Raw genomic sequence first — 11,513 nt, 5'->3', positions numbered from 1 at the left:
ATAAAACTGAGTTTTTATTAAGTGCTGAACCATTGCATAAAACACCTTACATAACTCTGGCATTCACTGTTGCTGAAATATTGAATGATGGATGAATAGAGTAGCTGTTAATAAAAAAATAATTCAGGACCATGCTCTTCTTCAACAATAGTATGTCACTTTGTATACTCAGGTCAGGTTTTCTTCTCTTATACAGTAGTTCCTTTCATCTGTTTTGGGGCAGTTCTATACAGATGATGTTTTGTTCACAGTATATTGATATACTGTAGATATATCATTTTAGGCATCCATTTCCTGAACATACTTATCCAGTTCTGTCCTGTTGAGATCATATGCCATGAACAATATCGTCTTTATTGGCATACTCTTTCAAACAAAGGTTCCAAAGTGGTTCTTCAGACTATGCCATAGAAGAGCCATTTTTGGTTCCCCAAACAACTATGCATGTGAAGGTTTCAGAAATATTTTTTATTTATTTAGATTCATACCAGGTTCCATAAACAACCATGAACAGGCAGTAACAGATTTGTAAAATACCAATGGGTTCCAGAATTGAAAAGGACAAGTGCTGCATACAATAACACAGGCATAGTTAAAATGTTTTCGATCTAATAGTGTTCTGCTAGATAGCCTACTAGACAATTCTGTTTGTCCAGTTCTTGGTCAAGCGATGATTCTGTAACGATCCACACATCCTAGAAAGTGCCATTATAGAACTCTTATTTTTAAACGTGTACATCCAAACCCATATAATACTGATACACAGTGGATTCGAATAGTTTTCAGATCCCTTCACGTGTTTCTCATTTTATTATGTTGCAGCTGTGTGCTAAAATAATTTAAAATTAACTTTTTCCCACATCAAGCAACACTCAATACCCCAGAATGACAAAGTGATAACAGGATTTAAAAATTTTTTGCAAATTTATTGAAAATAAATAGCTGAAATATCACACTGACAAAAGTATTCAGACCCCGTGCTATGACTCTTTACATTTAGCTCAGTTGTATCTCACACTGCTGATCATTATTGAGAGATTTCTACACCTTGTTTGGAATGTACTTTTGGTAAGGCCGGATTAAGACCACCACCAGATCCTGGGTGACTTAATGAATTAAGCTTTTTACAATTCTTGGTTCATTTCATGCAGTGCTGTAGTTCTGTACAGACATACAATGTTGTCCATGAGTAGGGGGTGTCGCTCTTGATGATTTTGCCATGTGGACACATGATTGTTTCCACATGCGGGGTGGATGGACTTCGGTGTGCAAACACAGGATTTTTTCCCAAAGCAGGTTAGTCCCCTTTATGATTTTTTTCATGTTAAAAACAATCATTTCCATGAGGGGGTATGGGGATTTCGGCGTGCAGAGTACACAGACTCTGTAACTGGCTACATCTCCAAATGCATAGAGGATGTTACTGTTACCAAGGATGTTACCACAAGAGCCAACCAAAAGCTCTGGATGACAAGAGAAGTGCACAAGCTGCTCAAGATCAGAAATGCAGCCTTCAGATCTGGAGACAAGGACACCCTCAGGGTGACCAGAGCCAACCTGTCTCGCGCTATAAGGAGAGCTAAGTGGGCATACGCACAGAGGATCAACAAAAAATTCAGCAGCACCAGAGACACACGTCGTATGTGGCAGGGCATTCTGACAATTACAAACTACAAGCCCAACCCACAAAGCAGCGATGGTGATGCCTCCCTTCCAGATGAGCTGAACAACTTGTTCGCACAGTTTGAGGCGTAGAACAAAGAGCCTGTGAGAAAAGCAACACCTCCCTCCACTGACCAGGTGCTCTGTCTCTCCATAACTGACGTGAGGAGGACTCTATCCAGAGTCAATCCACGCAAGGCTGCAGGACCTGATAACATACCTGGTCATGTGCTCAAAGAATGTGCCAGTCAACTGGCTGGTGTCCTCACAGACATCTTCAACACATCTCTGAGCCAGTCGTCAGTCCCAGCATGCTTCATATCAACCACCATCATACCAGTGCCGAAGAAGTCATCAGTGACATGCCTGAATGACTACTGACCAGTTGCACTCACGCCAATCATAATGAAGTGCTTCGAAAGGTTAGTCATGTCACACATAAAGACTAATCTCCCTGCCTCCCTTGACCCTCTTCAGTTTGCATACCACTCAAACAGGTCAACTGTGGATGCCATATGCTCTGCCCTTCACCTCTACCTGACACATCTGGATAAAAAAGACACATATGTCAAGATGCTATTCATAGACTTTAGCTCTGCCTTCAACACAATCATCCCTCCAAAGCTGGTTGTGCCTGAACACCACCCTCTGCAATTGGATCCTGGACTTCTTGACAGAGAGGCCCCAGTCAGTTTGGATGGGCTGCAACACTTCCAGCATCATCACAATGAGCACTGGAGCACCACAGGGCTGCGTGCTTAGTCCACTGCTCTTCACCCTGCTGACTCACGACTGCACAGCCATGCACAGCACCAACCACATCATCAAGTTTGCAGATGATACGATGGTGCTGGGACTGATAAGCAGGGATGATGAAACAGCATACAGAGATGAGGTGGAACGGCTGTCCGCATGGTGTGAAGACAACAATCTATCTCTCAATGTCGACAAGACAAAAGAGATAATCGTGGACTTCAGAAAATCACATCCTGCCCACATCCCACTCAGCATCAACAGTTTAGATGTGGAAACTGTTAGGAGTAGCAAGTTCCTCGGTGTGCACATAACTGAGGAACTTACATGGACACATAACACCTCATCACTATTTAAGAAAGCCCAGCAGAGACTACACTTCCTGAGGCGGCTGAAGCGAGCAAGTCTTCCCCCTTCCATCCTCACTATGTTCTACAGAGGCACCATTGAAAGTGTTCTGACTAGCTGCATCACGGTCTGGTATGGCAACTGCAACATATCCGACCGCAAGCGCCTGCAAAGGATAGTGAAGACAGCAGAGAACATTATTGGGGTGCCTCTCCCTTCACTACAGGACATATTTTACAAACGCAGTGTCCGCAAGGCCTGCAGCATTGTGCAGGACCCCTTACACCCCTCACATGGACTTTTCACACTTCTGCCATCCAAGAGAAGATACTGCAGCATCAAAGCCAGATCTGCCAGGATGCAGGAGAGTTTTTACCCCCAAGCTGTTAGACTCCGTAACACCAGGCTGTCCCCGGGACCTTCCACACTGCCTCAAACACCTCTAAAAACAGAACTTTTATACATACGAGCCACTTTCCTGCAAAGACGAGTGTGCATATAAAAAAGAACTGAAAATCTCATACTGACCTTAAAGTATTTTGACACTCTTGAGATCCTTCTGCTGTGAAACATTCTGACCTGTCATTGTTTACACGTCTTAAACAACTATTATCATACACTGATAATTTCTGTATTATCTATATCTATTAATTATTATTTATTATATTACATATCTTACACATCAATATTGCTGCTACTTCTTTGTCCTATCCTTGCACAATGTCTTGTCTTGTTTGTGTTTTAATTTTTAATTTTTAAATTTTTAAATTTAATTCTATTTTTAATTTATTTATTGCACGTCATGTTGTTACACTGTGGACCCTGAGCTTCGCAATTTCGTCTATCTGTATACTTGTATATGGTTGAGATAACAATAAAGTTCACTTTGACTTTGACTTGACCATCGATTCCACAAGCTTGGCATGATAAAATGAAAAGGCCTCTTGCTGTCAGGGGCTCCTGGGCCCACGCCCAGAATGATCGGATGGTAGATCTGCTCCTAAACTTTACACAATTCAATTGGTTGCACATGATTAGGAAAGGTACACAGCTTTCTAAAGAAGGTCCCACAGGTGACAATGTCTATCTGAGGAAAAACCATGAGGTCCAAGAAATTGCCTTCAGAGGTTAGAGACATGATTGAGTCGAAGCACAGATCTGGGGAAAGCTACACAATATTTCTGCAGCATTGGCTTCATCATTCTTAAATGGAATAAGTCTAGAACAACTGCAGTTCTTTTTAGAGCTGGCTACCCAACCAAACTAAGCAGTTGTGAGAGAAGGGCCAAGGTAAGAGAGGTGACCAAAACCCATATCGTTACTCTGAACTCCAGAGGACCTGTATGAAGATGGGAGAAACTTCTGGAAGGACAGTCATTACTGCAACACTCCAATGATCTTGCTTTTATGTCTGAGTTGCCAGAAGGAAGCCTCTCCTCAATTAAAGACACATTGACAAATTGAATCCCACTTGGAGTTTGCAAAAGGCACTCAAAGCACTCTCACATTGTTAAACAAGATTTTCTGATCTGATGAAACCAAGATCAGCATCTTATCTGGAGTAAACTGGGTACCTTTCAGATGCTTAAGGTTGGTGGTAACAGCATCATGCTGTGTGGTTGTTATACAGCGGCAGGGAATGGTAGACTAGGGAGGACTGAGGAAAATCAGAACGGAGCTTAGTATAGAGATAGCCTTAATAAAAGTCTGCTCCAGAGCACTATGGGCCTCAGAATGGGCTGAAGGTTCACTGTCCAACAGGAAATGATCACAGGCATAAAGTAAAGACAATATAGGAGTTGCTCTGTCAATGTTCTTGAGTTGATCCCAACTGAGCATCTCTGGAGAGACTTGAAAACAGCTGTTCATTTGTCTTCATCAAACCTGGCAGAGCATGAGAGGACCTGCAGGAAAGAATGGCAGAAAATCCCCAAATCTAGGTATGCAAAGCGTGTCACATCATACCCAAGAAGACTCCAGGCTGTAAACGCTGTCAATGGTTCCTCAAGTACTGAGCAAAAGGTCTGAAACCTTGTATAAGATTCCTATAAAACAAGACGGCTACAGCCTGAGATTTCTATTTTTTAATTTTTAATAAATTTGCAAAAATTTCTAAAATCTTGTTTTTGCTTTGTCATTTTAAGGTATTGAGTGTTGCTTGATGAGACAAAAAAAATTAAACGATTTTAACATAAGACTGGAACACTGGAACTGGGGTCTGAATACTTTCTCACTCCACTGTATACTGTATACATATACTCCACCTTTATTGTAAGAGCATCCGTTATCTACAATGGAGCATTCGATCAGAACAAAATATGAAGCTGGTTTTAAATTAAACGTAATTGAAGTAGCAAAAGAAATTGGTAACTGCGCTGCTGCAACAAAATTCAATGCGTCTGAGAAACTGATGTGAGAGTGGAGGAGACGAGAAGATGTAAAAAAAAAATGTTAAGTGTTGCATTTTTGAACAGGCATACAAGTCGGGTCTGATTTTCTGATCGATTTTTCGGGTTTCAAGACCTGACTTATATGTGAGTATGTATGGTTGTTATCATTCCATCTTTTCTTGAGATCTCCTTTACCATTGGCTAAAGTGATCCTCTAGACCGGGGGTCGGCAACCCGCGGCTCCAGAGCCGCATGCGGCTCTTTTTCACCTTTCCAGAGCCGCGGCTCCGGTAGTGTGTCACGCGGGCCGGAGTCTTTCAGTGGCTGCGGCGTGCTCCTGAAGAATGGGAGGCGCCGCCTTACCTGTCAGGCTGCTCGCCGCGGAGGATGACGTGTGTGCTGCCGCTGGCCGGCAGCCTATCAGAGAGGCCGCCAGACTGCCGCTGCGCTGCCGAGCCTGCCGTAAAGAGGAGGACCGGGCTGAAGGAAGGCGCGTGATTCGCTCTCAGGAGGTAAGTCACACTTTTTTTTTCCTCTTTTCTTTTCTTTAACACCAATGGCTAATTATATGGGGCCTGGACTCTGGCACATTATATGGGGGGCCTGGACTCTGGCACATTATATGGGGGGCCTGGACTCTGGCACATTATAGGAGGGCTATTGGACTCTGGCACATTATAGGGGGGACTATGACTCCTAGCACAATGTAGGGGGGAGCTATGGCTACTAGCATATTGTGGGGGCTCCTATTGGCTACTGGCATATTATAGGGAGGCCTGTGGCTACTGGCACATTATATGGGGGGCTTATTGGCCCAGTAATGGTGGTGATCTGTGATTTTTAGCGGTACAGTGGTATTGCGGCAGAAACGCCGAACAATTTTCACACAGGTTGCAGGTAAAGGAAGGGGAAGTGGGCATAGCAAATTTTGGTATGGGGCCCTGTGATTTCTACTTACGTTGCTGTTTTCAACCCCCTGGTAGGCCATCCATGGATAAAGGCAAGAAGAGAAAAATTTCTGAAGAAAACAGAGTGTTTAATGATACGTGGACAGAATCATTTGCATTCTCTACTGACGAGACTGGTTTACCAGTATGCTTAATATGTGGTGAGAAATTAGCAAACCACAAAAAGTCCAATGTTGCAAGACATTTCCAGAATAAACACACAGCCTTTGCTGAAAAATATCCAGATGGAGATGAGAGACGAAAAGCTTCTTGCAGAACTTATCAGGAAGGTTAATATGAGCAAAAATAATTTCAAGAAGTGGGTGAAGTCTGCAAATACCACAACATATGCTAGTTTTGTGGCCACTCAGGAAATAGTCAAGCACAGGAAGCCCTTCACCGATGGAGAGTATATAAAAGAAGCATTCATTAATATCTCGGAACATCTATACATGGACGTCAAAAACAAAAATGAAATTGTGCAGAAAATCAAAAACATGCCACTCTCTGCGAAGACTGTCAAAGACAGAACCCTAAAAATGGCAGAAAACATTAGCAAACAGCAAATTCAAGACATTAATTCAGTTATGGCATACTCCATTGCCTGTGATGAGTCCAAAGATATTGGTGATATTGAACAAATAGCGCTGTTCTGCCGATATGTGAACTCTTTTGGGCCACAGGAAGAACTGATTGAGCTGATACCACTAAAAGACCAAACAAGGGGTGAGGATATCTGTAAGGCTGTCCTGGACTTTTTAACTGCTAAAAAAATAAACACTAACCTCCTGGTCTCAGTAGCTACTGATGGGGCACCGAGCATGAGAGGAGCACAGAAGGGCTTTGTGGCTCTACTGCAGAAGGCGTTGGGTAGAAGGCTGCTGTCACTTCATTGCATCCTGCACCAAGAGGCATTGTGTGCTCAAACATTTCCGCCGGAATGCACAAAAGTGATGGATATGGTCATTCAGATTGTAAATAAGATAATGGCAAAGGGTTTAAACCACCGCCAGTTCCGTTTGTTATTGGATGAGGTCGAAAGCAAATATTCTGACCTCCTGCTCCACAACAAGGTCCGGTGGCTGTCCAGAGGCGAGGTGCTAAAACGCTTTGTCACATGTTTGGAAGAAGTAAAAACCTTCCTGGACAGCAAAGAGCTCACCTTTGCTGAGCTGGAACAGCCAGAGTGGCTGGAAAAATTACATTTTATGGTAGACATGACAGCACATCTAAACACGCTAAATACAACCCTTCAGGGGAAAGGAGGCACAGCCCTGCATATGCTGGAGGAGGTTTTGGCATTCGAGCGCAAGTTGACAGTGTTTGTCAAAGATTTACAGAGAGGCACACTGTCTCACTTTCCCTCTTTGAGAGAGTTCAAACAAAGTCATGATACAATCAATTTGGAATATTTCAAGTCTGCAATCACCGCAATGCAAAGTTCATTTGGGAAACGATTCTGTGAGTTCAGAGAGGAAAAAACCACATTATCCTTCCCTGTCACTCCCCTGGAGATCGATCCATCCCTATTGAATATGACTGCATTTACAGGTGTAAATCAACCTGATCTTGAGATGGAATTGGCCGATATAGCCGACAAAGATCTATGGGTGTCCAAGTTCAAATGCTTGACCGCTACTCTTGAGGATGTTGCCCGTCAGAAGGCCATTCTGGCTCAGAATCATAAATGGACTGATATTGAAAACCTTCCCAAACAGGACAAACTTGTATTCGAAACATGGAATGCCATCCCCAACACTTATATAAACATGAAAAAGTATGCATTTGGAGTGCTGTCGATCTTCGGCTCCACATATGTATGTGAGCAGGTCTTCTCCAACATGAACTATATTAAAAACAAACATCGATCACGCCTCACAGATGACAGCTTGCAAGCCTGTGTGAAAATGAAGGTGACGTCTTACAGCCCTGATGTGCAGACACTGTGCACTGAGGTTCAGGAGCAAAAATCCCATTAACCAGGTAAATTAAATATTTTAATTAGCTATTAATGTGCAAAAATATATTTTACATTGTTAAGTGAAAAAGTCCTTTTTTTCTTCAGATTGACAGCTAACTGCATGATCCTGTATATAGCATTAAGGTAAGAAACAATATATGCAGTGTTAGATTTGTTTTATAATGGTTTTGCGGCTCCAAGTTTTTTTTTCTTTTCGAAAACGGGTCCAAGTGGCTCTTTATGTCTTAAAGGTTGCAGACCCCTGCTCTAGACAATGGTACAGTTGCCGCTATGTTTCACAGTCAAGTATCAATGTACTTCTCACCATTTCTTCACCTGACATGCTGAAATCTTTGTAAACTAATACTTGAAAATTTGGACTCATCACTTTTCTGCCACAGGTTGTTAATCCATGTTTAGTGGTTTTTCATGTTCTATGGACTTTGCTGTTTGTTGTCTTTCCATATAAATCATTACTTAGCTGCAATATACACTACAAAGACAATTTCTTTTAAAACGTTTTCACACAGTCAAACCTTGTACTTTACTGCCAGATGACTCTGGCAAATAGTGGGCCATTTTTCATATCTTGTTATGTTCCTTAATAAAGTGACCTTTGAGTTGAAAAGTACATTTTCTGTCTTCCACTTGACTAGGATCTTAAGTTTTTTTTATGACAACTTGAATACCATATCTAAAAAATCTTGTTTAGTGTGCTATTGATTTCTGACTATTGCAATGAATCAAAAGTTTTTGGCACCTGGTTCAGTTAGTTTCATAGCTGGAGGTAGCAGAGATAAAGATGTTAAGATTTGCACTGGGTGTGACGAGGATGGACAGGATTAGAAATGAGTACATTAGAGGGTCAGCTCAAGTTGGACAGTTGGGAGACAAAGTCAGAGAGGTGAGATTGCATTGGTTTGGACATGTGCACAGGAGAGATGCTGGGTATATAGAGAAAAGGATGCTAAGGATAGAGCTGTTAGGCAAGAGGAAAAGAGGAAGGCCTAAGTGAAGGTTTATGGATGTGGTGAGAGAGGACATGCAGGTGTTGGGTGTAACAGAACAAGATGCAGAGGACAGAAAGATATGGAAGAAGATGATAGACTGTGGCAACCTCTAACGGGAGCAGCCGAAAGAAGAAGAAGAATGCACATGTAATTTCAAAGGTTAATTTGCATTACATTTATTCTAGTGACGACGTTTTGTGTTTTATTATTGTTTTTTCAAATCATATTTTATTATCTTTACATGGCCGCAGCCTTCTTTTTTGTATTTGCTAAGGCCGTTGCCATTCCTTCTTCACCAGTCTAAAATGGTGGTGTGCAGAGCCTTGTTATCCAAGCACTGGATCAACTGCAGAAAAATAATTCTAAACAAAATTTTTGATTAGGTTTAATAATTTTAGGAGCTTTGCTTTTTTCTTTGACTATGACTCTGGCCTTGACATATGCTTTGGTTTGCCTTTCTTGGCACCTCAATTTGTGCCTGTTAATTAGACTTTGCTTCTCCATGTGTCCTTTGATCTTTCCAACTTCTGGTCTCTTTCCTTCTAATTTAAAAGAAAATTACCCTGAGCACCTGCCACCCTAGTGCAACTATAGCCTTATTAATACAAAACTAGGATTTTATATCTGTCAAAGTATGTTAGCTAAACCTCTGGAGACACCTCTGTGTTTGTGGTTACCTTCCAGTACACACACATTTATTTGTTAAACCCCACTACTAGCCCAACTGATTCAGGTAATCAGCACCATATTTATCAGAATCAGGTGGGCTGTTGGTAGAATTTAACAGGCACATAAAATGCCTGGGCCCACTCAAGGAGAGGGGTTTGGAAATATATGAGATGGCAATAAGTGTTTGGAAAATGCAAAAAAAAAAATCTTCCTTCTTTTTATTGTATCAATGTTTGTTTGTATTTATAATAATGTTCTACAGTGCCCAAGTAGCTAGTATGCATATACAGTATACAGCAGAGTATACATGTATGCATTCAGGGCTTAAGGCAATATCAACATAGAAGACCATGCAGGAAACATTTAATTCCAGTTATACAGTAGAACCTCTGGTCACGAACATTTCCAAACACATACAAATTGGGTTACAATCAGAAAAGTTTGCCAAAATTTTGCATCTGTTCATGACCACATGCTCTGTTGGCGAACAAAAACACTGGTGGCCAGTTTCCTTACGCACGTTTGTACGCGCCAATGATTTCCCATTCTCCGTTTCCCATTTTTTTTTGTTTGCGTATACATGGCCTAACAAAGCAGCTGATGTTGCAAAAGGAAATACAATGTTAACCAAGCAGTGCTGGAAGAGGTGGAAAAACTGTTGCTAGTGTGGTTGAACGAGAAGCAACTTGCAGGGGATAGAGTAAGCAAGGCGATCGTATGTGAGAAAGCCAGGAAGATTCATGGCAATTTGCTGAAAAAAAAATCCTTCTTTGAGAGGCAAAGGTGAGGAATTTAAAGCCAGTAGAGGATGGTTTGAAAAGTTTCGCAAGAGAAGTGGCATTTAATTTTTTTTCCCTGTGCTTAAAACTCATAAAAAAAGTGTTTACAGCGAGCAGTTCGTAAGGGTCTAGTGTGAACTTTTGCAATGTTAGTTTTCTCTGTTCAAGGTTTTCTCAGTGTTATTAAATGTTTTTACTTTTAGTTTACTATTACACTGTGCATTCTATGGTATAATTAACTATTTTTGTGCTTAAAAAAATATATACCTACATACAGTTCGTACAGCCTGGAACGGATTAATTGTATTTACATACAATCTTATGGGGAAATTACGTTCAGATCACGACCAAATCGGGTCGCATCTAGAGTTTTGAAACAAATTACGGTCGTGACCAGAGGTACCACTGTACTATATTATTTTATCTATTTCAGTGGTCATAGGTCCTCATCTCCATCCGTCTTTATACTCTTCAGAGCATATGAGAGGCAGGGCCAGTCCTCTTGGCCCTTTTCTGCTATGCTTGGGTAGCTTTGGTTTCCCAGAATATCTTATTAGGTTTAGGTTTCCTTATTTAGTCATGTTTACACAGGAAAACATGAAATTTGCCTTCTCAGTTGCATCTAATAACAGGTAACAGACAGAATGAAATAAAACAGACAAATAGAAATAAGAAAGGTTAAGGTAAGGCAGTTAGATAAAACATATTTACACCAAAAAAAAAAAGGTAACAGGATATATATCAAAACCTTAAACATTATCTCCGATATTTCTTATTGAAAAGTCGTATGGCACTAGGAAGAAAGGAGTTTCTGGAGCGATTTGTGTGGGTTTTCAAAGCAACTATCCTTCCTGATTTACTGAAGTTTAGTTCTACATGTAATGGATGTCTGTCATCAGTTGAGATGATTTCCAGTTTCTTTAGCATTGCCCTCTGACACACACTAGTCAAATCATCTACATCAGCCCCAATAACTTTAGCTGCATACTTCGTAA

General features: G+C 41.3%; 1 protein-coding gene across 1 annotated transcript; it reads left to right on the top strand.

Annotated features, from left to right (window-relative positions):
- Positions 1–5,497: 5,497 nt before the first annotated feature.
- Positions 5,498–8,079, top strand: LOC114645452 (general transcription factor II-I repeat domain-containing protein 2A-like). The gene is made up of 2 exons (XM_028793305.2): positions 5,498–5,665; positions 6,346–8,079. Exons 1-2 carry the CDS (start codon positions 5,498–5,500, stop codon positions 8,077–8,079), a joined length of 1,902 nt encoding a protein of 633 aa, XP_028649138.1.
- Positions 8,080–11,513: the final 3,434 nt, after the last annotated feature.

Source organism: Erpetoichthys calabaricus, chromosome 2, assembly GCF_900747795.2.
Source record: "Erpetoichthys calabaricus chromosome 2, fErpCal1.3, whole genome shotgun sequence".
Taxonomy (NCBI): Eukaryota; Metazoa; Chordata; class Cladistia; order Polypteriformes; family Polypteridae; genus Erpetoichthys; species Erpetoichthys calabaricus.
The sequence above is the reverse complement of the archived record's forward strand: the minus strand, read 5'-3'. Positions and strand labels throughout refer to the sequence as shown.